This window comes from Piliocolobus tephrosceles, chromosome 7 (assembly GCF_002776525.5).
Source record: "Piliocolobus tephrosceles isolate RC106 chromosome 7, ASM277652v3, whole genome shotgun sequence".
In the NCBI taxonomy this organism is placed as follows: domain Eukaryota; kingdom Metazoa; phylum Chordata; class Mammalia; order Primates; family Cercopithecidae; genus Piliocolobus; species Piliocolobus tephrosceles.
Window position 1 is genome coordinate 143396585 of NC_045440.1, and position 26510 is coordinate 143423094.

Sequence of the window (26510 nt, forward strand, 5' to 3'; positions counted from 1 at the left end):
CAATAAATATGTCTCACATGAATTATTAAGCAAATATACAGAAAATAGAGAAGTCAAATGCAAAGACATTTTGTACTTTTTTGATACTGGTTTTCAAAGAACACAAGAGTTCTGTGGGCCACTATCATCCCATTTGAAGGCAGCATGTGCTGGGCGGGGACTGCAGGCTGCGGACAAGCTACGGGGTGCAGGAGCTGGCCGCGCCACTTTCTCTTTGTGAAGTGGAGTTGCAGTTTTCATCCACAACACAGGAAGACGGGATGATGAAACCACCCCGGGAGTCAGGTTGCTGACAAGGGCGACACGGCCCAGGGCAGCACCAGCCCAGGGTGGTGTCTTGGAGGCAGCAGCTCTGACACTAGCAGGATGCCCCTGTGTGCCCAGCACAATGAGACTCTGGGAGAGGAGCGGAGGGGAGGGGAGGGCTCAAACTCTGTGAAGTGTGGGGACACAGAGGTCAAAATCCCAACCATCCTAGGGCTCTGGCTTTTATCTGAGCGCAGAGAGAGATCATTCAGGAGAATGAAGAATCTGCCAGGCACACCATGCACTGCCCCTTCCTCCACTGGTGCTGCTGGCGCTGAGCTGGGGCTGCATCAGACCCATCCAGGACTGCTTTGCTCTGCACGGGGCTCCCGGCCAGACGCTGAGTCTCTGAGACCGCGAGTGAGAGACGTCTCCTGCCTCACATAGAGCCTCTCCAACCCTCAGCCTATCAGAAAGACCAACAGAAAGACAGAAAGATTACCAGAAACATGGGCCTATCAGAAAGACCCAAGATCCAGCACAGACGCCAGGAGGTGGGCGCCAGGGGTCCCTCCTTTCCGCAGCCTGACAGCGTGGGAGCTGTCTGCGGAGCCTTCTCGTTTGAAGTCTGACACTTGAGGGGTGAGCACTTTGCCGGCAAACTTACCTGGGTCGGTCCCTGGCCCTACCCCTCATGGCTGAGACTCAATTTCCTCCATGGGAGCCACAGTGCTGGTCAGGACATGGAGGAGATAAATGGGGTGGCGGGTGGGAACCAGTCTGACTTGCTTCCTTGCTATGGCATTCTGCTTATTAAAAACTGGCTGAACCCTGACTTTGTGCTGAGCTCTGAGGGGAATGCAAGGGAAAGACAACTCCCATTATCCCCACCTTTTTCCTTCTCTCTGTACCAGAGACAAACGCCTGTAACTCCACAACAGACTGTTCCTGTTCACTCCGTGAGCCCCCAAGCACTCTCTTTTTCGTGTCTGGTTCACAAAACCTTCAATCTACATGTAAAGTCCTTATTTTGTCACAAACTCTTTGGAGACAGTGAGTCTGCCAGGCCCCAAATCCATTTAGCTTGAACAAAGGAATTGGCCTCAGGTTCTGGAACCTATGCTGTGTAGAGTGAGGGCCCTTTCGGAATCCAGGAGGCCACCTGGAAGGATCCCAGACCACACAACGGAGCCATGTGTGTATCCCCATGTCTGCAGAATGTGTGCGTGACTGAGGTCATTAACAGACATTCGCATCGAGCTGCCCCCTCCCTGGAGATGGGCTCTCACGCCTCAGTATTTTGGGGCTATTTCCTACCTTTGTCCCTGTAATAAACTTCTATCCACTTCCAGCAGCCACTCAACAACTTCACCCCCTCTATGAAGCCTTCCTTGAATGCCCCCACCCAGTGGCTTCTGAACCTACAGCACTTGGCAGGGGCTCTGTCCTTGCTTCCCAGCAGTGTTTAATTCCCAGAGGACACATCCACTTCCTACTAGACAAACAACTGCATGGAGACCTTGTCTTTGCATCTCAGCCTTTTAGATGCCTTGCAGAACGCCTGACTCAAAAGTAGGTGCTCTCCAAAGATGGCTGAACAAACAAATGAGGGAACCTGGGCTTCTCCAGAGCGCTGGGTCAGTCAGCGGAGTGTCTGCGAGGAGTCAGGCATTGATCTGAAGTCCAGACTAGGCTCCATGACTTTGTGAAACACTGTGTTTATAGCACGAAATCCTTCTGAAAACTCTCCCCGCCTTTTCAGAACGGCATCTTCATGCCTCGGTAAGCTGTACAATCCGATTTCAGTTTCTCAGACAATTGCACTCGTGTTTTCAGCTGTCAGTCTGTGAACCCCCCGAGCCCGGCACTGATAGGTGGCCATTAGAACCTGTCACTAACATGAACATCAACACTGGCAAGAAGCATGTGATCCAAAGACTAGAGAACCACCGGCTCCGAGAAGACCTTTCCTCGTCCCCAATCAATACAGCTCTGAGTCGGCCTTTGAAGCGTTAAGAGGTTAAGGAAATGCCAAGCCTTTGGTCCACATCTCCTTGCCACAGCATTTCTGAGCTATCTGCGGTGAAAATTCAATAGCTAAGACCCTCACAGGTCTTTCTTAGAGGTCAGAACCCTGAGCAAAGGTGGCCCCAGGCACAGGTGGCACCCAGAAAAGGATATGATTCTCCAGCAGATGCCCAGCTTACTGTGGATCTCCAGGCCTCGGGCTTCCCGCCGCTCTTCCTCCAGCTGCTTGGGGTTTGCAAATTGCCCCTTCTCCCCAGGGGACTCTGGGAAACTCTCAAAGTTGAACTTGTCCACTTGAATAGCCATTCTACGAGAAAGGGGAAAACACAGCAGAGAATTCATCAGTAAGGCCATTTCTGCCGGCTGTTGGAGAATCAGCACATGCCAGCGTGAGACACTATAATGAATCATTATCGTTAGTAATTCATAATGGATTCATTCCAAGAAAATGAAATAATAGACTCCCAAGGTGGCCCTGACTTCAGAGCTGGTTCAACACACAATTTGGAGCTGAAGACACAGTCATTGCTTCAAACCTCTGGGAAGACCTGTGTTACCCCAGACAAAAATTTCAGTTCCATAACACAGCAAGGCAGGAAAGAACCAATGTGCCATAGACAGTGAGCTGGATGGCGACTTACAGTGCTGTGCAGACAGTCATGGAGAACGCTGACACTTATTTAACCCTGGGGACCCATCGGCCCACTGGGAACTTCCTGTTTATCCTCTGACTGCTGCCTGCCTCCTCCCCCTACCCTTTCCTTCTCAGGCAAGTGGGCGTGCCCCTCCCACAGCGCCCCTCAGCTCTCATTTAGAATGGTTGTATTTACCCAACGTCTGTACCCTCATTGTATCTAGGAAATAATTAGCTTGCTTTTGATTTTACAGGCTCATAGGCGGAAGGGACTTGCCTTGTCTCAGATGAGACTTTGGACAGTGGACTTTTGAGTTAATGCTGAAATTAGTTAAGACTTTGGGGGACTGTTGGGAAGGCATGATTGGTTTTGAAATGTGAAGATATGAGATTTGGGAGGGGCCAGGGGCAGAATGATATAGTTTGGCTGTGTCCCCACCCAAATCTCATCTTGAATTGTCCTCCCATAATTCCCACGTGTTGTGGGAGGGACCTGGTGGGAGATAATTGAACCATGGGGCCAGTTTCCCCCATACTGTTCTCATGGTAGTGAATAAATCTCACAAGATCTGACGGTTTTATAAGGGGGAGTTTCCTGCTGCCATCCATGTACAACGTGACTTGCTCCTCCTTGCCTTCCACCATGATTGTGAGGCTTCCCCAGCAATGTGGAACTGTAAGTCCAATTAAACCTCTTTCTTTTGTAAATTGCCCAGTCTCTGGTACGTCTTCATCAGCAGTGTGAAAACAAACTAATACAATGACTGAGGGTTCATCAGTCAATGGATAAGAGTAGGCGTTTTGGGCCAGGCACAGTGGCTCACGCCTGTAATCCCAGCACTCTGGGAGGCCGAGGCAGGCAGAATCACTTGAGGTCAGGAGTTTGAGACCAGCCTGGCCAACATGCTGAAACCCTATCTCTATTAAAAATACAAAAATAAGCCAGGCGTGGTGACGCACACCTATAGTCCCAGCTACTCAGGAGGCTGAGTCAGGAGAATCACCTGAACCAAGGAAGCGGGAGTTGCAGTGAGCCGAGATTGTGCCACTGCACTCCAGCCTAAATGGCACAGCGAGACTCCGTCTAAAAAAAAAAAAAAAAAAAGTAGGCCTTTTTTTATTATTGCATAGACTGTGCTGCGGCCAAAATATTCAGCAAAACCATGCTCTAATTGGCCTCTGTGGCTAGTCCCTTGAACAAGCAAGAAATAAGAGGACCTGCTGTTAAGGGGATATAAAGACAAGATTAAACCCAAAGAAGAAGTCTCGGTCTCCGGGACAGCTTGGGAAAGAACTACTGCAGTGTCAATCAATCTCTAGCATTCGGCCTGAGGCATGATGTATGGGACTGAGCCCCATCAGAGCTAGAGACACTCCCCGTAAGCAGAGAATGGTGCTTTTGTTGCAAAACATGGTTTTTTAAAAAATCACCTTTACTATTATTTCCGGTTATCTAAGTAGATAGCTTAAACAGTTAGAAGACAGAAAAAGCATAAAAAAGAAAATAAAAGCATTCAAATATTATACTCTAATGTTAATATCTTTACAGTCTTTTCCCTTAGTATTTGTATTGAACATAGTTTAAAATCACTACATATATATTTATAAATCATGATGTATCATATACACAAAGAAATGCACCCACACATAGTGTGAAGTCTTGTTTTATTCCTTTAATATGCCATGAACATTTTCCCATCATTAAAAATTAGTCTGCGAAATATTCTATCTTAGGGTGTATCGTAGCCTACAGAACGGTTCTCCTACTTTTTGGACTCCCTGCTCTTTTTCATGTTTTAAAAAAATGACTGCTATAGAAAAAGGCCTGACAAACATCTTTGTGCTGAGTGTTTCTGCCTGCACTTATGACTGACTCTCAGGATCTGTTTCCAGAAGTGGAGCCACTGATTGGAGGGTGTGAGGTGCTTCAGGCTCAGAGGCCGAGTCTTCCAGAAGCTCATCCCTGAGCGGCACGGACAGGCCTGTCTCCCTCTCTGCACCACTCCCAATACTGGTGATGATCAGTTTTTAATCTCTGCAGTAATAGGCAAAATGCCACTTCACTGATGTTTTAATGTGCAGGTCTGAATTCCCCCTGAAGTTGAACATTTTTTCAGAAGCTTACTAACCATGTCTCTTTCTTCCCTTGTGAGTAACCTACCCGTGCAGCGAGAACTTCTAATTTTCCAACCAGCAAAAACTTCCTCTTACTTCCCCACCTCAGAGGCAGATTGAAGCAAACTAGCGCTCTCTTCAAACAAAAGGTCAGACTATTTCCTAAGTTTGGCTAAAAAGGCCAGCTTAAGTTCACTGCTTGATAATCCAAAAGGAACTAACAACTTTCACCTCTCAGTTGAGTTTGACAATAGTCCCCTGTACCAAGTTCTCTTCCTGTTGAACACAGAAGGGAGAAGCAGCCAGCAGGCAGCTCCCTGGGTCAGAGCACACACTGGCCGCTGCGGCCACTGGAACTACATTTGTGTGATTATCTGGGGGTATCTTTCAAACAATTTCTGGTTAAGTAATTATCACACTCCATTATCCCCCTCCAACCTTAAAACTGTAGCCAACTCTGCCCATAAAACAGAAAAGGGAAGAAAACAAAACGTAAGGAGCACGTGCTGTGTGCCAAGCCTGGCCCTGGGTGTTGTGTGTGCATGCTCATCTTTTTTAACTTACAGCCAGCCCAGGGAAGGCCGTGCTCTGCTCCAGGTTACAGATGACGGGCTGCAGCTCTCAGTGTCCAAGCCATCTGGCCCAACACCACGGAGCTGGCAAGCCTGGCTCAGAGCCTGTGTCAGACTCCATCCTCTGTGTTTTGTCTTGAGTTTTACTCGGCTCTGCTTTGCTTAGGCAGGACACCTAATGAGAGATCATTTCTTGCTTATGCTGTTTGCAGAGCAGCATGGGACAGAGACCCTGGAACTGCAGACCCTGCCCCCAACAAGCCGCTGCTGCTTGTGTGAACGGCCAACCGCTTCCCACTTTTATAATCACCCTCTCCCCTCTGCAGCCCTGGGATGGGCGACAAAGGCAGCATTCCTTTTCCTGCAGTGACAAAACTGGCCTACCAAGAAACTGAGTGACTCACCTAAGGTCAACCAGCTTCAAGTCCTAGTGCCAGAATTCCGAGAGCCAAGGATGAATTCCCCAAACCAGAGGAGCTCTACCTAATACCTCTATCTACCTCTAATACTTCTATCCACGTGGTCCCAGGCATAGCGCCTAAACCTGAGCCCCCTTCTCCTGGTTCCTCCCCACCAGGAAGTGACGGCAGCCCTGTGACTGTTAACCTGGCAAACTGCAAGAGGTTTTCCCATGGAGGAGTCCTCACACCTGAGGTCACCTCTGCCGGAAGACACCGTTGCGTTGAGTGCAGCAGCTGCAAGGCCTGCATCATAGAAGGTGAGAGCCACTGGCTGGCTGCCCTGGTAGGTGACCTTGCTCTAAATTCAGTGGCAGCACTGCCAGAACTTTGAATGAGAGCCAAGGCCATTAGGTTTGAGGCTTGTCACTCTTGTGGAGAGTAGAGCTCCCGACGATGGTGGGTGGCTGGAGAGATGTGGACAGGGTGTCTGCCCCACAGGGAGTGCCAGAGGGCATGTGGGGTGGTGGCACTTGGCTGAGAGGCTCACAGGGAGAGGACCTGCAGGCAGGGACACCTGGGTGCTGGAAGGTAAGGAAGAAACCCAGGGCTACCAAGGGGCCTGAAGTTGAGACCACCTATTGCAGTCGTCTTCCAGAGGGGAAGGGCGGAAGGTGCTGAGGTGTGGCTGGCAGTGGCCTGTCCATTATGGTGGGTACTGGGTGGCAGCACAGCGGGAGATGGCGGCAGGCTTCGGAGCCCACCACCTGGGCTGGATGCCCAGCTCGGCGTGGAGGTGACTTTGGGGTGAGGCCTGGCACTTCCCTGAGCATCTCTGCAGAATGCAGTCAGCGCTACCTGCACCTAACAGCTGGGAGGGTTTGCAAGTTCTTAGCACCAGCAGCAGGGTCTACCATCACCAGCCCACACTCCATGACCAGCTGAGTGCCTTGATGGCTCCGTAACGACTTTCTCAATGAGCAAGTTGCTCTTCATAACAACAACAAAGCAATGACACCGTGATGCCACATTCATGCCACCGTCCTCACCACTTGGCCCCCACGGCCTCAGAAGCCTGCCCACCTGCAGGTGTGGTTTGCATGCGGTGGCACATCCCTCCTCGTCCTGGGTGTAAGCTTAAACACACAGGTGAGGTCTTATGTTGGGGTGAGTGACACATCAGAGAATATTCATGCAATTCTGCATCAGAACGTATCCAAAAAGTGATTCAGAACCATGGCTGATGCTCTGACAAGTCACAGAAAAGTGGTAGGAAATCATTATCTTTGGAAACTGCGTGGAAAAGGTGAGTGAGGAAATCTGCGCAGAACTAACAGTGAAGTCACCTGCCTCGTCTGCAGCGGGTGTTGGCAGGAATGGCCTTTTGGGCGGGCTCCCAGAGGGTGGCGGTGCCAGGCCTGGCCCAGGGGTCTGCCCAGTATTGTAACAGCCTTTGAGTGATGCCTTTTTGCTAGAGTGGGTTCTAATGTCATTATTTTGATCTTTGATTTTTTTTTGTTTTGTTTTTGAGACGGCGTCTTGCTTTGTTGGCCAGGCTGGAGTGCAGTGGTGCAATCTCTGCTCACTGCAACCTCCGCCTCCCAGGTTCAATCGATTCTCGTGCCTCAGCCTCCCGAGTAGCTGGGATTACAGGCGCACACCACCACACCTGGCTAATTTCTGTATTTTTAGTAGAGATGGGGTTTCACCATGTTGCCCAGGCTGGTCTCGAACTCCTGACTTCAACTGATCTTCCCACCTCAGCCTCCCAAAATACTGGGATGACAGGCATGAGCCACCATGCCCAGCCTTGTTTCAATTTTTAATAAAGTAAGGACTTCGTGCTGAGGACAAGGCATATTACCCGCTGTTCACGTCTGACCAAGACAAGAATCGGAGTCTGGGCTCCCAGTCCAGGATTCTCTGCGGAACAGGAGGGCTTTTGCAGGGAACACCAGGGCAGAGACATCGTCTCTGAATGGGCAGAGGGGACAACAGGACAGTCCTTGCCACAGCTGTCTGCTGAACCAGAGAGCAATCTTTGGTCCTGGGCTGGGAGTGCTGTGAGAGAAAGGCTGTCTGAGTCACCTGCGTCTCTTCTACACAAGCCATAGCTTCTCTACACCCAAACTTCCTTTTGGAAAATAAGATTCATACTAGCTGGGTCACTGGTCACTCTGTGAGGCAGGGGCTTGTGCGTGTCAATGCACTTGGCACTTTGAAATGCTCTCTAGAGATTCGCTAAAGGGAATAGATTTAAATCCCAGATGGAGGAAAGGACCAGGCCCACACAAATCTTCCAAGGCAGGACTTCAGGGGAGCTTGTATTTAGGTCAGTGCAATTACTTTTGTACAGGCCTAGAAAACACACAATCAAACTTTGGCTCTTCTAGGAGGCTTGTCCAACTACGTAAACCCCCTCAGGACACTGTCCTCCTGGAATAGTCACATTCGCTCACAATTTTAAAGTTCTTCACAAGGTGCAAAACACTGTGGTTTAGTTTTTAAAATCTGATTGAGGCTGGTAAACCCCATTTTGTAAGATTTTGTGTAGATTAAATAAGATAGATGGTGGATACAAATGGTCAGTGAAGTATCTGGTATATAAATAGCACTCTATAAATAGTGACTGCTGTCATGATTCTGAATCCCACGTTACAGATGAAGAGACTAAGGAGCTGAGGCGCTAAGACGACCTAAGGTTGCAAAGTGAAAAAGCAAGGCCAAGGAGGGGGTTCATTTCAAACACCAGATGCAGGGCCAGCCCTCCATCCGCTCCTCGGAACGCGACACTCCACTGCTACTTGATTCTGTTCATCTCTGAAGGCAGAGTTAAATAAAATTAATACGATTATTGAATGCCAATTTTCATGTTTAATTTTATGGCCAAATGTGACAATAATATTCAAGAGTTGGCACTAAAAAAAGGTGCTGTGATTTTTTGAAGAGTCTATAAAAAAATGGTGGTTTTTAAAATACCAGATCATAACATTCAGTCTTTGAACAGCTGATAGCCTCACCATGGACGTCACAGTAATATTTAAGTACAAATCAAGGAGTCGGATCTCAGGGGACTGGCCACATATAATTCAACTGAACTTTCATTGAGAGATAGTTGTTAGTTATAGGACTAGCTTTGCAAATGTATGTGGTACGTCATATGGGAATCCATTGCCTGTGCAGAACACCAGCCTATCCTCTGTGTTGTAAGGAAGTGTAACGCCACGTGAGAGGGAAGCAGTCATCTTCCTGACTCGTCCATCCTGAATGAGAAGGGACTTTGAGCAGACAAGGAAATGGCGTGAACACGGACATATGGATCACACCCCAGGAGAGGATCATGTTCTCCTTCAGCCTCCTAGATCAATTATGGTAAAAAAGAGAAATCGTTCCTCATTATTATTTTCAATTGAAGGGGAAAGATAAGCTGTATTCTGAAAGTCAAAGCTCTAGGTGATCCACTCACAGCACCATCGGGGACTGCACCAACACCAAAGCAATGGTGCCCCGTTCCCTTGGCCTGCCGTGGGCCTGCCCCGCTGCCAAGCAACAGGCTCTGTCACCACCACCTCCATCCCCGCAGCAGCCCTGGGAGGGAGCAGATCCACCTGTTGCAGAAAATAAGGTCGCTTGCCCAGGGCCACAGAGATGGCAAATGGGAGACAGAGAATTCAAAGCCAGGCTGGCAGGAGCCAGGAACCTGTGGTAAGCGTCAACTGTAAGTGTCCAGAGAGCCGTCCCTATCGCCTGAACTCGGGCACACACGCTGACAGGTGCTTGGAGATAATACCGCTCATTGTTAACAAGCAGCCCAGCACCCACACAGCCAGCTGTGGCCCATGCAGTTAGGGGACTGAGAGCTCTGCCAGAGGTCCGTGTTGCAAATAAACAGGCTGTGGCCTGGGGCCAGGCAGTCTGCTGTCCTGTTCTTTGCTCCACGTAGGGTTAGAAAAACACTCAATGGGAGAAACTTGAGGAGGTGCAAGCATGAGGCAGAGCCTGGCACTCCTTCAATCATGTCAGTCTATGATTCGGAGGCATCTCGTTTTGCTGAATCTTGAGCTCCTTACTGTAAATTGGAGGTTGAGTGTGGCCCATTGTTTCTTCAGTGTGGATTCTGGGAGTTCAGAGAAGGCCAAGGGTTGGGAGTACAGTGAGCATCAGGGAATGGGGGCCTCTTGCTGCAGAGGCGGCTTCTCCGAAGAGGGATGGTGTACTCTGAGCACTCTGCTTCCTCGATCAATTGGCCTGGCTGGTCTCCCAGGGAGGGAACCTGCGAAGAGCCCCCCACTCTGCACTGGGAAAGCCCCAAATACACAGCATCTCATTTTATGCTTACAGAGATCCTGTATCACCACCCTCACGTCACAGAGAGGTGTACTGAGTTCATACGAGTAGAAATCACCCGCCAGTCACCAGAGCGTGAGCAAGACAGCCAGAGCGAGGGGCCCTCCCCGGCCCGGCCCTCCCACCACGGTGCCGGCTCCCCTTGCGCTTTAGGACTCAGCCAGACACCGCCTTCACTGAGCAGTGCCTGTTCTCAGCTCGGAAGTGCCCGTCGTCGGGAGCTTCTCCCTCCATCCCAGCCAGCACTGCCGTGGGAAGCACAGCCCCTCCGCTTGCACTTCTCTGGATCAATGTTTATTTTAGGACCTTTAAGTACTGTTTTCTTCAGTGCAGAAAATAGTGCTTAAGAAAATGGAATTCACCTAATGCCACTGGCTGCCAGCTGCCCTCCCTCTTCAAACGGCAGAAGGTAGCGCAAGACCTGGGCTCCTGCACCACGGGCCATGTGTAATTGATTTCCTTCTGCAGAGGCCTCCTAAGGAAGTAGCTTTTCCATCTTAACAGGACTGCTTGGCCTGCTGGGTCCAAACGGCCACAGGTCCAGCAAAAGCAGGGAGGAGCCGGTGCCCGGGGCCTCATTCCCCATGGCCTCTGAGGCACAGCATGCAGGGCCAGGCCTTGGAGTCAGCAGGCAGAGCTCAGGCGCCCACCACTGCTCTCCACTCCCTGAGGGTCTGGCACCGGGGTGAGTGTCCCGGCTGCAGGGCTGCGTTTGGGATGGGGCGCTGTGCGGAGGAAAGGCACGGGCTTGCAGCAACACAGACTGGAGCGCAACCCTCTTCTCACCTATTTGCTTTGTGACCAAAGGCAAGTCACTTGAGTGTCCCCAGGCCTTGGTTTTTGATCCACAACGTGGATCTCCTATATTGCAGGGCTAGTCAGGATTTGGGAGAATTGATTTGAACCACTTGGCACATAATCGGTGCTCAAAACAATTATAGCTATTCTAATGCTTTTGGGAGCAATTCAAAAGTTTTAACGTGGACGATGGCGACGGTTGCACAACTCTGTGAATAAACAAAAATCACTGAGCCATACACTTTAAATGGGTAAATTGCCTTGTGTGCAAATCAAATCTCAATAAAGCTGTTATTAAAAAGTATGGCTATTAAAGGAAGTTATCGTGATAAAGATCAAACTAGGTACCTTTTATGAAGACATTTTGTGAAGGTATAAAATGCAAAATAAATATGAGATGTTCTGGGCATTATTTTCACCCATTGACCGTGTTCATAGGTAACACTTCACTCAAGCTAATATCAGGGTGTCTGCGTCTCCACTCCATCCTCACCTTGGTTGTGTCAGAGCTGTTTTCTTCAACTTGCTGCCCCCATGCTACCAGCGTGTGGCCCAGAGCAGGTGAGGAGGACCCCATGTGCAGGGAAGCAGTGGCTCGAGGGCCCAAGGTAGCACGGTCTGCATGTTCCCTGGTTTTACCCTTCATGACCTGCTCAGACCCCAGGTGCAGCATGGCATTGCCCGGACACTTCCGCCTAGTGCTGGGAATCGTTCCAACACTCTTCCAGATTTACTCTGTCTCTAAAGGTGGGTTTTTGGTTTTTCTCCAATGCTCCTCACTGAAAATTCTGAAGATGTTTGTATTAAAAGTAAAATACCTATCAGATCCTTTACCACTGGGGCACGGTGGCTCATGCCTGTAATCGCAGCACTTTGGGAGGCTAAACCACACAGATCACTTGAGGTCAGGAGTTCGAGACCAGCCTGGCCAACAAGGTAAAACCCCATTTCTACTAAAACTACAAAAATTAGCCGGGCATGGTGGTGCACACCTGTAATCCCAGCTACTCTGGAGGCTGAGGCAGGAGAATAACCTGAACCCAGGAGGCAGAGGTTGCAGTGAGCCGAGATCGTGCCACTGCACTCCAGCCTGAGTGACAGAGTGAAAGTCTGTCTCAAACAAAACAAAACAAACAAACAAACAAACAAAGATTCTTTACCACTTTCTGCTATTCGTTTAAAGTCTGAAAGACCTGGTTTCCGCCTGGGTCTACTTCTAATCTGCTGTGCCCTTGGGCAAGTCACCCCGTCCCTGAGCCTCCCTCCTGGTCTGTAAAGAAAGGAGCCACTGCCTACAGAGTGGCAGCCAGGAGCCAGTGAGTGACCTAAGTGGGCCCGGGGCAGGGCACCCAGCTGGGGCTCCGACAGGGCTCACTCCCTCCTGCTTTCTGAATTGTCATAGAAAATAAACTATTTTGAAGTTTCTCTGCCTTAGATGACAGAGAACCAGAGTGTTTCCTTGCTTTTCCAAAGGGTCACATTCAGCTCACAGTAGGCTGGAAAAATCTGCTACCACAGCAACTGCCCAGGTGAAGGAGCTAGGTTCAGGACCAGCAGCACCTGCTGAGGCAGCTAAGTTATGGTTCCACACTTCCTTAAATGAAAAGCTGGTGCACTGACTAAATCTCAGCTTCTCTCAGTTCCTGTGAGGTTCTTCTGGAGTGCCTGTCTGAACTCAAGGACAGAGGTCAAGGAACGGCAGTGTGGTGGTCACAGAGCCTGCTTCTGCTTCCATCACCTCTGCCGCAGATGTGGCTACGTTCCACACCCGCTGTAACAGGTCCCTGAAGGTGTGGGTGCCACAACTGGGAGGCCGCCCTACCAAGCAGGCGGGACCCTGGCAGCCCCCATCACATTTGTGTAATTTGGATCTTGCAGGACAGCTAGAGGACACTGGCCGCTCCTGTGAAACACAGGCTGATGGAACCACTCGGCTGTCGTCTCCCGAGGCTCTGCAGTCTCACCATACCATGCGACTTCTCCAGCTCATGGGCGAGGGCAGGCAGTCATAACATCACGGCAGAAACAGGGATGCTGCCCAGGGCCGGATGTGAGGGCAGAAGCTTGGGACAAACCATACTGGGGTTGGCTCAGCAGTATTCAGAGAACAGCTGTCATCTTGCAGGCCCTAAGCTCAGTGCCTGGGGACATAAAACGAATCAGAAACAAGCCCTTATCTTTCCAGGAGCTTCAGAAGCCCATGAGAGAGATGGACAACAGAGAGCCAGGCTTCGTTTGTGTAAGCTGTGGTAAGTGCTATGATACAGAACCTTTAGCATGTTAGAGAAGCCTGCAGTATCAGGCACTGATCCTGCCTGAGAAGCTTCAGGAAGAGCTGGAGAGAAGTGTTGACCAAGTTAAGACATGCAGTAAGGGAGCTGGCAGGTAGAGGGCTGCAGGTGGAGAAGGACCATCCCAGCTACACGGAGCATTACTTGCAAAGAGCCGGGGGGGACTAGTGCATGCAGGCCAGCCAGGGACCCTGGATGATCATCGGAGTGGACAGAGGGGACTGGAGAGGGACGCAGCTGAGAGGTAAGCAGGGGCAGATAAGAAATGGCTATGGGCTGCATTCAGGTGCACACCTGCCCCCCGCTGCCGCTTCCAGGAGCGCACACCTGCCCCCCACTGCTGCATCTGGGAGCATACACAGCTCATCTGCCACCCCCTACACCAGCCTCATCCAGGGGTGTGCACACCTGCCCCTCCCTGCTGCCATGGATAGTTCAACAGACGGACAGAGAAGCCCACATGGAAATAAATGTCAAAGGCTAATGTTCAGAAGACAGGAAATCAAGCAAGGTAGCACAGAAAAGAAACAACAGAAGAAAGTAAAGGACATAAACTACAGAGAGTGAGAATATTTAGTTTGCAACAATCACATATGTTAACTCATTTATTTTCATTTCCTTCCAAGGTTAATCCTTGAAATGGTTTCATTTTCTCTTTTTTTTTTTTTTTTTTTGGATGGAGTCTTGCTCTGTTGACCAGGCTAGAGTGCAGCTGCACACTCTTGGCTCACTGCAACCCCTGCCTCCCAGGTTCAAGCGATTCTCTTGCCTCAACCTCCTGAGTAGCTGGGACTACAGGCACGTACCACACCCGGCTAATTTTTGTGTTTTTAGTAGAGAGAGAGTTTCACCATATTGGCCAGGCTGGTCTCAAACTCCTGACCTCATGATCCGCCTGCCTCAGCCTTCCAAAGTGCTGGGATTACAGGCATGAGCCACCACTCCTGGCCTGAAATGGATTTTGTCTTCATAAAGCAGATGAGGAAACTGAAGCTCAGGCAATGAAATGACTGCCAGGAGTCAAGTCTACGTGGACACACGACATGTCATTCCCTGAGCCAGACAGGCATGGCTGGCAGCGAGAGTTGGGGCAGCCTCCATAGGACAGCAGGTGAGGCATGGCTTCCTCCCCCTGTTCCAAGTGAGAAGTGGCCCAGAGGCCACTTCTGAGCCCAGGACCAGATCTGAGGTTCCCAAAGAAAAGTGCATCTTCCTGCCTTCCTCACACGGAGGCAGGAGAGAAGTAAAGGATGGGTCCAAAGCCATCCTGGGTCCAAAGCCATCCCGTGGACACCAGACAGAGCTGGGACATGAAGCTCAGGCCCAGAGAGCTGAAGGTAGACAGGAAAAGAATATGGAACCTCTCTGGCCACTTTTTTTCCTGGTATGTCACTAAGGCAAGCAAGCAAGCAAGAGAAATTGGCAAGAGTGTTTTTGGCACCTGGATTTCAGGAACACCGTGGCAGCCTCCCTCATCAGGCTCATCAGAAACCACGGAACCAGCAGTCAAGCCCTACAGCAGCTTTTGTAGAATAGCTGCAGACGGACCAGACCGGTAAGCCAGCTAAAACACAGTATCAGGGTCCTGGGATGCCAACCATTCCGGAGGTGAATGAAAATCTACGGAGGGACACCGTGCCTGGGTCATCGGCCTCCACGGAAGTAAACATCCCCGTATAATCATCTCCCTTCTGAGTGGAGCTGAACCTATACAAGATGACCACGTTGCATCAGTCTTTTTCAACAAAAATCTTTCCATGTTAGGATGCAAATTTCTCTTCCTTCCACACAATGCCTGCCTCAGTGTGACCCTGTGACAACACACCACGAGGGCTCAGGAGACATGTAAAACACCATGCCGTGGGCTTCTTCTGGCGCCCCATCTGAACACATGGGAGCTGCATGGGCCTCTGCGGCTGGCACTGCTCGCATTGGTGTCCCCACCCCCACTCACGTTTCACGCAACACTCTGCTCCTGTCACTCCCAAGTTTCAGCCCTACCCTCACCTGGCTAAACTCATCTCAGCCCCACCTTCACCTGGTGAAATTCCCCATCTGCCGGCCTCCTTCTCTCTCCGTGCTTCTAGTGGCTTCCCTGACAAAGCACGTCTGAGGGGGCCAGCATTGCACGTGTGCAGAGAGTCCTCAGAAGAGCAGTGACAGAAGGTCTGTGTGTTCACCTTTCTAGCACCTGACCCAATGCCTCAGACATAGCAGATTGTTGAAGAAGAGGCTGGGTGGAACTAAGAGGCACCCAAAAGCCTCCTGGAGAGAACTACTCAGTAGAGAGCTGACTGGTTTTAAGGCAGTGAAATGCCCCCATTTTGTTAACAAAATGTCTCAATCATACTGAATCAGTAGCTATTAGTTTAAAAATGATATTATATCTAATTACATATTTCATCAATTCTAAGTGCAATCTCATTTTCCCTAGATTAAAGGGGGGAAAGCAAACAGGAAAAGGAAATATTCAAATGTGCCTTGCAAACAATCAACAAGGTCCATGCCGAGCACGGGGAGGGGGCGTGGCCAGGGCCCCACAGGCCTTCTTGTCCCAGGTCCCAGAGCTTAGTGCAGGGTGACAGAGCAGAACTCCGGGGTGTGGAGTCACAGAAACCCGGACTTTGATCCAAGCTCTGCCTTGGTATCAGTGTCATCCTGGATAAATCAGTCAGCCTCTTGAAGTGTTTTCTGACTGTGAAGGTAAAGGACAATAATGCTAACCTGAGAGTGTAACAGTGAGGTTTAAAAAGCCGCAGGCCAAGCGCTGGGCACGGAGCATGCACCTGATGGCCAGCGGTGGTACCTGGCATCACTGCTTCCCATGGACAACAGGAGCTCTGCACCTGACCCGGCTACATGGAGCTGAAGGGAAAGCAGAGGTCACAGAAAATGCCAGAACCTCCTTAGGAAGGCATTCAAAGTCCCCCAATTCCCTGGGCCCATATGCACCTTTGGTTCTTGCCTGCACACCCGTACAATGGGACTGTATCCTGCCTGGGAACTGTCAACGCATCACCATGCCCTGGCACAATCCTATTCCAGCTGCCAGGAGGCCCTGCCTTCAATTCTTGGCCTAGGAATCGACTGGTTCTTCAGGGATAAGCTCTGATACATTCTGCTTTGTAAGCCACCTCGACTCCTCCCCACCCCCACCCCCACCCCCGGGAACCAAGCCCTCGCTAGCCATACACCCATCAGTCTGTGCTCACATTTTAATCCATCATCAGCCACACTTGACACTGGTTTCTCTGGATGCCTGTTTTGTCTGCTTCCTTTGCTACTGGACCATGAATTCTACAGAGTGAGGGAATGACGTCTTACTCATCTTTCACAGGCCTAGAACTCAAGGGCTCATTACGTGTTTGCTGAATGAGTTACCGGAAACTGCCTTAGATCACCTGAATGACTTCCACGAGCAGGGGGCTCAGCAGTGTTCAGCGTGGCCCCAGAGGACGTGGCCAGAACACATGGGCTGCAGTGGCCACCAGCTTTCTGTTCTCCAGCACAAGGGGCCACCCCACGGCAACTCCCGCCTCCCACTGCCTATAGGGGAGAGCTCCCCAAAACACACAGAAACAGCTCCCCGAGGAATCCAGGAGTAAAACAAAAGCAGGAGAATGTGGAGGAGTCAACACGTGCAATGAGCTCGCCCACAGGGTGGGGGCGTCTCCCACTTTTCCCTCTACCTTTTCTCCACAGGGTGGAAAAAATGCCCCATTACAGAGCATCAGGCAGCAGTGCTGGAGGCTGAAACTCCAACAGAAATATCGCCTTTCTGCCCAGGAAAAGGGGTGGAGTCTTTGTAGGCTGCAGAGTTGCATATGGAGGTGGGGGAATCTTAGAGGGGAGAGAGCTAGAGAAGTAGACCCTTTAATTCTGCATATAAACCTGCAGAAATCTTGGACTGATCCCTGAGCAAAACAGACCCAGCCCAACAGTACAAAGCTGTACAGGCCAGGCATGGTGGCTCAGAAACCTGCAGAAATCTCGGACTGATCCCTGAGCAAAACAGACCCAGCCCAACAGTACAAAGCCGTACAGGCTGGACACGATGGCTCACGCCTATAATCCCAGCACTTTCGGAGGCCGAGGCGGGCAGATTGCTTGAGGCCAGGAGTTCGAGACCAGCTTGGGAATCATGGTGAAACCCCATCTGTACTAACAATATAAAAATTAGCTGGGTGTGGTACTGCACGCCTGTAATCTCAGCTACTTGGGAGGTAGAGGCGGGAGGATTGCTTGAACCTGGGAGGCAGAGGTTGCAGTGAGCTGAGATCGCATCACTGCACTCCAGCCTGGGCGACAGAATGAGACTGTCTAAAAAAAAAAAAAAAGAAAAAGAAAGCCTTAGAAAACAGAACTGGGGTTTGACTACCCAACATATACACACACACACACGTTTCAGATTTACCTCTGAGTTATGCACAGGATAGACCTCAGCAGCATGGGAAAGCCGTGAAATGAGATTTGAACCACACACGTCTCAGCCTGACTCCCCAAGAGGCACACAGGTGGTACAGACCCAATGGTGTGCTGCAGCTAGCTGGTTCCCGCTCCCAAGAGCCAACTGTTAGCGTCTCTTCTCCACTCTTCATTCAGTGACGTTATATGGATAGCTTGAAATTGGCCAGAAGGCAAGTATTTGCACTACAAAAATCAGCAAATGCTATAATCCAGGGCTGGTTGTTAAAAATTAACCAAGTCACACTGGAGAGACCCAGACCAATGCAGCACAGGCCTGGGGAGTTGAGCTTGAGGAGCTGAGATGTGAACTCCCACCCAACAGGACCAGGCAGAACTTAAGGTCTGAACCTAACTGGACTGAGGACCTGCCAAGACTATAACCAGACTCCTGTTGTAAAACACATAAAATGAAGTTTTAAAAATAGGAATTTACAACAAAGAAATAGAAAATATAAAAGAGAGGCAAGTGGAAAGTTTACAACTTAAAAATACAAATAATTTTAAAGAAAACCAAAAACAAAAAACAAAAAAAACGCCTCCTGAGTAGCTTGCACTTGAGACGTAGAGGTTGCAGTAAGCTGAGATTGCACCACTGCACTCCAGCCTGGGTGAGAGAGTGAGACTCTGTCTCAGAAAAAAACAAACAAAAACACCTCCCGAATGGAGAACAGTAGAATGGAGGTAACAGGGGAGAGGGTGAGTTAATTTGAAGATAGACAAATCAGAAAATAAAATACTGAGAAACTGAACTGCATCAAATGTAAAACTTTTGATATTCAAAAGCAAATCACGACTGGGGGAAAAAAATCACAACACACTGATTAAACAAAAGGTTTGTATTCAAGACTATATAAAGAAATCTCAAAACCCAATAATAAGAACTCAAACAACCTAATGAAAAATAGGTAAAATATTTAAATAGACATTTCACCGAAGACAGTTTCAAATAATCCATAAATACCTGGGAAGATGCTCAGCATCCACAGTCATGGGGGAAACGTAAATGTTAAATTATCACAATGGGAAACACCTGAACAGCTACAGTGAAACAGACTGACCACACCGAGTACTGGCAGTGACTGGCGTGGAGGAACAAGAACTGTCACACACCGCTGATGGGAGCGCGCAAAGGAGTCTGCTGGGTTTTTTGTTTTTTTAGACAGACTCTCACTCTGTTACTCAAGCTGAAATGTGGTGGCACAGTCATAGCTCACGGCAGCCTAGACCTCCCAGGCTCAAGCAATCCTTCCACTTTAACCTCCCAAGTAGCTGGGACTACAAGTGTGCACCACCACACCCAGCTAATGTTTTTTATTTTTAGTAGAGACGAGGTCTCATTATGTTGTCCAGGCTGGTCTGGAACTCCTGGGCTCAAGCGACCTGCCTGCCTCGGCCTCCCAAATCACTGGGATTACAGGTGTCAGCCACTGCACCTGGTCTGGTCTGGTAGTTTCTTAGTTATCCACAGATCTATCACATGGGCCAAAATCCTACTCCCAGATATTCACCACAATGAAAACACGTCTCTGCAGAGGTCTGCTGAGGAATGGTTATGGCAGCTTTAATAGCAATAGCTAAAAAAGTAGGAGCAATTCAAATGCCCATCAACAGGCGAATGGATACATAAATAATGGAATATTTTTAGAATGAAATATTCAACTATAAAAAGGAACAAACTATTGTTGCAGGCCAACCCCATGGATGAATCTCCAAACCATCGTGCTGAGTGAGTGATGTCAGACAAATGCGAGTCCTCGCTATGTGATTCCATTTACATAAAATCCGGGAACACACGAGCTAATCTACGGCAGAAGCAGGCCAGGGGCTGCTGTGGGACAGACTGCAAAAAGGGCACAAAGAACTTTTTGGGGTGATAGAAACATTTGTTATACTGAACGTGCTGAAAATTCACTGGGTGTAGACACGCATCAAAGCTGACCAAATTATTCACTTTAAATATGTAGTTTACTCTGCCACAATAGTCCTTCTATAAAGTTTACCAAAAGATAAGCCCTGTGTCAATGTCTCCCCACCAAAACCACTTGAGAAGTGTGTTGTCTAAAGTCAGAAACACCTGGGTTTGGGCTGGGTGCAGTGGCTCACGCCTGTAATCCCAGCACTTTGGGAAGCTGAGGCAGGTGAATCACCTGAGGTCAGGAGTTTGAGACCAGCCTGGCCAACATGGCAAAACCCCGTCTCTACTAAAAAGACAAAAATTAGCTGGGCGTGGTGGCGGGCGTCTGTAATCCCAGCTACTCGGGAGGCTGAGGCAGGAGAATGGCGTAAACCCGGGAGGCAGAGGTTGCAGTGAGCTGAGATCCGGCCACTGCACTCCAGCCTGGGCGACAGAGCGAGACTCCATCTCAAAAAAAAAAAAAGAAAAAAAAGGAACACTTGGGTTTGAATATTAGGCCTGGCAAGAGACTGAAGTTCCTTGACCTCAAGGCCTTTGTGTGTACAATGGAAAAGCCCACAGCGTACACCGACCTCAGGGCTGCTGTAGGTACTGAGTGAGCGCGTGGCTGGGAGGTCCGTCCCGGCCCTGGAGGTGACGCATTCTCCACGCCATCTCCGTGCTTGTGCGCCAGCCACAGTGTCCTGCCCTCTCTCCACTCCTGTGAGTTCCTTCCTGGGAATCCCAGAGCACTCTACAGTCTGTGTATGGCACTCACAGGGTCTTGTCTCACCCTTTTGTGGGTGCATTTTTATCTCTAGGAAACCACAGGCGTCTGCAGAGGAAGAATGCATCACAGTCTGTTGATTCTACACAGTCCCTTGTATCACAGTCCGTTGATTCTCCACGGTCCCTAAGAAAACACCTTGCAAGCAGCAAGCCCCTCCATGCTGCTTACGGGAGACCCATGCGTGGGTGCGGGAGGGTGCCCGAGCTGGTGCTGTGCATGCCAATGGCAATCCCATCTTGTGGAAAATCTATGACTGGCAAATACTTCACAAAATCGGGAATTATCTTTAGTTCTATTTGTTTAAAATAAAGAAGCCATTCTCTTAATTCTCTTAAAAATGTACTAATTAATGAACAAGCTTCTACATTTTAGGCTTTATATACTTTTCTGTCACTTTCCCTGACAAAGTCACAGAGGTAGGAATCATGCCTGTCACATTTTAAACAACAACATCCCTAAATTCTTACAAAGCACAGCACAGAGTGGATGATCAATACATGAATCTACTGAAAGCCTGGGGCCACCCGGATAATAGATAAAGTCTGATACATTTAAGACAAGGTGCCTTGAAATAACTTTAGTGCAATGCCGTTCTCAAACACAGCAGTGGTCCCAGGCTTACCAAAAAAAAAAAAAAAAAAAAGTGGGGGGGCGGGCCAGGTGTGGTGGCTCACGCCTGTAGTCTCAGCACTTTGGGAGGCCGAGGCGGGTGGATCACGTGAGAAGAAAACAAACAAACAAACAAAGAACTGAGCTTTCCGGTGCTTCAGGCAGTTCTTCGCTTTGGTTTTTCTCTCCACACAGAGTCACCGTGCTGCCTGCTTCTTCTTCCTGAGCTACAGGCTTCCATGGTCTTCCAGAAGAACAATACTGTCCTCTTCTGAAACCACGTTTCTGCACATACCCGGCTGCTTCAGGAACCATGGCGCCGAGCACCCGACGCATAGGTGTGTGGGGAATGGACTCAGGTCCCTTGGCTGGTCACCCAGCAAGCCTGGGAAGCACTGGCCAGGTGTTCAAGGAAGGCCCAGCAGAGCAGGCTGAGCTGGGATGGGCCTCTGGGGTCTGCCCTCCCCACCTTTCCATCCTCATCTCCAGCCCAGCCCTCTCTGCCTCAGACCCTTCGATGTCCTGTAAAATGGAGTAAGCATCACCTTGTAGGTGCAGTCCTCAGAAGCAGCAACTGACACACAGAAAGCCATCGGTATACATGTTTGGCACTGTGCGTGGATTCCGCCGATTCTCTACACTTCTCTGTTATGCACAGGTAATTTAAAGAAAACATTTAGCATCGTGAATGGCATATGCTAGGGGCTGGACAAGCATAACTTCACTTCTCTTATTTCTGGGACCTCCTGGATGCCTAAGAGGTGGCAGCCAAGGGGGTGACACCCAGGAAGAGCTGAGCCCCTTAAGCCTCCTACACTCTATCTTAGCGCATGTTTACCCTCCATCCCAACTGCTGGGATGGGAAGGCTTATAGTGTGGGGCAGTGGGGCTGCGCCAGCTGGGAGTTGACGTGTAACGTGAACAAGACACGGCCAAGGTGAGCCGTGGCAAGAGGCCAGCGCACTCACACATCACGGTTTTCGCCGGTCAACTTCTGCTGTGGTGTCGGTAGGGCAGGTGGGTGGCTCAGGATCACAGGGAAGACAAGGGGGTTAATGACTAGAGCCCAGCCTTGGAAATGGACTTCTGTTCTGCTTTCCAAGCAGCAATGCTAGGCAGGCATCGAACAGACAGGAGATAGTCACACCCTCTGTTTTCAGCCCTAGACATCGAACAGACAGAATGGTAGCAGTGACAGATTAACATTCAAAGGCCATCTTGATCCTTCTAGACCCGTCAAATCCAATAAGGAGCATCCCCCTGTTTAGACCCATGGAGGAGGGAACTTACTTTGCAATGAGACTTCATTTTCAACCAGCCCTAGTGATTGGCCTTCCAGAACTGGAGCTCCCTTAGAAACCCAACCTAATTCCACCGCTATCTTATAGATGAGACCCTCTGAGGGGAGGCTCAGACGGGGAAGGAGGCAAAAATGGGGCCACCCCTAGGTTATCATGAGGATGAAACCACGATGACAGCAACACTGTAGAGTGCTCAGTGTACGCTGGACACCTGCATTAGCTCACTGACTGCGCCCGGCGGTGCCCCCTTTCACAGGTGTGGAAACAGGCACACGCAGGGTGCCCGCCCTGCTGGAATCAGCCCTCAGGTCGAGGCCCTGGCTCTTGTCCTCCCACCTCCCAAACTGCCCCAAAGGGGTGAGGAAAATAGCTTCCAGATGATTCTAACCCCACCTCTATAACTACAAGCTGTGAGATCCTTGGGAAACACTTCAACCTCATGAGGCTCAGTTTTCTAATCTGAAAACGAGAATATTAACCATAGATAACTGCCACTCACTGAACACAGCTGCAGTAGAGCCGAGCACACACGTAATCCTCACCGCAGCCACAGGAGCTACATCCTGACATCCCCGTCTCACAGAGGCGGAGCCTGAGGTTAACGATGTGGCAAATATCCACAACGACAGTTTCCACAAGGCTTTTCTAGTGGAACCACCCGCAACCACAGCCCTAGAAAGAAGGATGAACGCTCTCCCACAGGGGCTGGTGCCCACTGGAACCCTGTCTGTGGTGTCAAGAATTTTACAGTGGACCTTGAAGACCACCTAGTTCAAAGCTCTCATTGTACCAAAAGCCAAGTCCCGAGGTCACACAAAGCTTTGGACCTGAGTCTCTGGGCCCCGCAGTCTGGAAAGTGCTCCTTTCTCTGCATCCTACAGGGCTATCAACTTGGCTGGTCCGGTCTGCAGGTCTACATCCTGCCCGCCTGCGCAGAGGCGGGCGTGGGACCAGTGCAGATCTCCACAATTTGTCAGCCCATCCTGATAAGTCTGAGGCTCCGACCATCACATCTCATCACAGCGTCATTAGGATTACAAGTGCCATGCGGTAGAAGAGGAAGGGAAACACGAACAAAATGATGAGAAATTAAGCCCATTTCACCCGGAAAAGATGACTCTGATTTATTGCTCTATAGCAGCTGACGATGGCCTGTCAGAGAAATTCTGTGTTGAAAATAAAGAATAAAAATCACCCAGAGTTGTTTTGCCACACATCCAAATTAGAAAATGCTACTCTCCAGATGATTTATGCTTCTATTTTTTCCCTTATTCACAGAGAATTTGTCAAGCATTACAAGAGCACCTAAGAGCAACAATACAATTCAAAAGGAGACAGAAGGCCGCAGAGGTGTTGACGTGCAGCTGAGGGCTGCGTGCTGGCCCAAAGGCAGGGCTTTGGTGCTTAGAAGCATTAACCTTACAGGGAGGAACAAGGAGAAACCAGCCAGGCAGGCCCCGCAGGCAGCCCCCAGAGCCGCTTCGCCATGCAGCTGAGGGAGTCCCGCACCACGGGGCCTCACTCAGGGCAGCCACCGTGGGCAGCCACCGTGGGAGAATGTCCCCACCTCATGGATGTCAGGCTTGGCCACAGGTCCTTGGCCACGGGACCTGAGTAGAGTGACATATGCCACACCGGCTCAGAAGCACGCTGGATGGACCACCACGCGGTATGGCCTCCTTTCTTTCTCCCATCATAAGTACAAGATAATGTTGGCTGACCTGACTCCTGGGGTAGAAACATCGTGTAGAGACCAGGCGTGACCAGGTGTGGTGGCTCACGCCTGTAATCCCAGCACTTTGGGAGGCCGAGGCAGGCAGACTGCCTGAGCTCAGGAGTTCGAGACCAGCCTGGACAACATGGTGAAACCCATCTCTACTAATTTACAAAAAAATTAGCCAGGTGTGTTGGCACATGCCTGCAGTCCCAGCTACTTGGGAGGCTGAGGTACGAGAACTGTCTGAGCCCCAGAGGTGAAGGTTGCAGTGAGCTGAGATAGTACCTCTGCACTGCAGCCTGGGCAACAGAATGAGACTGTATCTTCAGAAACAAATAAATAAATAAAATAAAGCAATATCATGCAGGGCAGGGTCCCAGGCTCCAGCCAACCTCTCGTTGATATGTAATATAGATGTCAACTCATGCTTATAGTCACTGACATTTAGGAATAGTCTGTTACCACAGCATAAGCTGGTAAAAAAAAAAAAAAAAAAAAAAAAGAAAGAAAGAAAGAAAGAAAAAAAAAATCATATAGCTCTTCTTCCCAGAACGCCCCTGCACCTCTGCTCCGGTACACAAATGCTTTCTCTTCAAGGCATGGTGCAAAAGCCAGTACGTCCAGAAGCATCTCCTCATTCCCAGCCGGGAGCAACGTTTCTCTTCTCCAGACCCCAACCCCTCAGCTGTCTACCCAAGGACTTCCTCCGTGTTTGTTTTTTGTGCGATTCTTTGTGACCAAGCTGTGTCTCTCCAGCTGCCTTGAGGACATGCCCCAGGGAATGGTGCTCTGAATCGTACCTGGATTCTGTGCCTACTTGCTCTGTCTAAAGCAGAAAACTCCACAGCTAAGATCTCTTCTAACATTTAAGGAACAGGGCCTAATTAGCACATGAATATGTGTTGAATTGTGAATGAATCAATGAGTATGGAAACTACATTAGACGCAGTGCTTATAGAACCAAGTTGCCAAGGGAGTTACCATCTCTCCTGCAGGAAGGAAGTCCTGCCTCCCACTGACTCACTCAGCGCACAGCCTCGAAAAAAACAGAGCAAGAGTTATAACCCTCAGATGTGAGGGCAGAATAGGACCCATTTGGGCTGACACAGGCCACGGAAACCACAGGGCTAGCGTCTTGAGCCCTTGATCGTACGCCTCCGACACACCGCGGCTGCAGCGGACACTTCTCCACGTTTTTGCCCAGCTCTCTGCACCCCATGGCCAGGTCTTGCCTCCCTGAGGACCACACTGTCTGCAAGCCAAACTTGACTCTTCTACTTACACTTGCTCAGCATTTTTGTCATCCTTGTTCTTGGCCAATTCCCTGTCTTGGTTTCTGCTCTTCCCACACAAAGTTTTAGGAATCAATTCATACATCTTTGAGATTAATCAAAGTTCATGATCAGTTCTGGACTGCTATGGATTCCAGATCCACCTCATGTAGCCATGTGAGCTCTGGTAAATTACATAACCCATCGAATTTCTTTATAAAGCAGCAACAATAATGTTATGAAGAATTAAGGTAAAGATGAGAAATAGTATAGCAAAAGCATCTACTATGCTGTGTGGTTGCTAGTAGGTGCCATCTATTACTTACAAACCTACCTGATTGTAACACTATCCTGTATATTTCTCCATCCTTAGCTGATACATTATAGAAATCTCTGTGAGAAGTTATACTCAGTAGAATTCATTTTTGAAAACAAACTTTTTGTAAAACAGGTTAAGCTATATGATTGCCTTTATTCATTCAACGAAATGCTTTGTGTGCCGACACTAACAGCCACTGTTTTAGGCAAATGCGGCTGAATCCCTGACTTCAAGTCCAGTCAGAGAGACAGAGAGAGAGAAGATGAGAGTAGCTGTATGTACAGCAGGAGCGTGCACAGGCTGCCTGGCAGGGGTGTCTCCTGTCATTACAGTTAGCAGTGATAACAATGACAAATATTCTACCACCATCAATGACAATTTGCACAGACAATGGAAAATCTGGGCTCTTGAAACTTCATTCTTCTAATCTCTTGTAGGCCGTGCGCTGCTGACTGGCTTTCCTGATGCTATTTCAGTGGTACTCACAGTGTAGACAGCGTTTTTTACTTAATGATCAGCCCCTGTCTGAGTCATCACTTCTAAACCGCTCAGCAATTCTCTTTCAATCCTCTTCTACCTTCAGGAAACTGCCTTTCATCCGCTGAGGAATCTCCAGGCTGCACATGTGGCCACAGGAGGCCCCATCCCTGCAGACCGAGGAAGGCGCGCCCCTCTGCTCTAGACCGGGGAAGGCACGCCCCTCTGCTCTAGAC

The 26510-nt window shown here is 49.6% G+C and overlaps 1 protein-coding gene across 1 annotated transcript in view; it reads right to left on the reverse strand.

Moving 5' to 3' along the window:
• Nucleotides 1-26510, reverse strand: part of TRAPPC9 (trafficking protein particle complex 9) — a 697716-nt gene that overhangs the window by 170967 nt on the left and 500239 nt on the right. The window contains exon 22 of the mRNA XM_026454561.1: nt 2428-2581. Coding sequence (XP_026310346.1) covers nt 2428-2581 — 154 coding nt within the window. The remainder of the gene's footprint in view (nt 1-2427; nt 2582-26510) is intronic.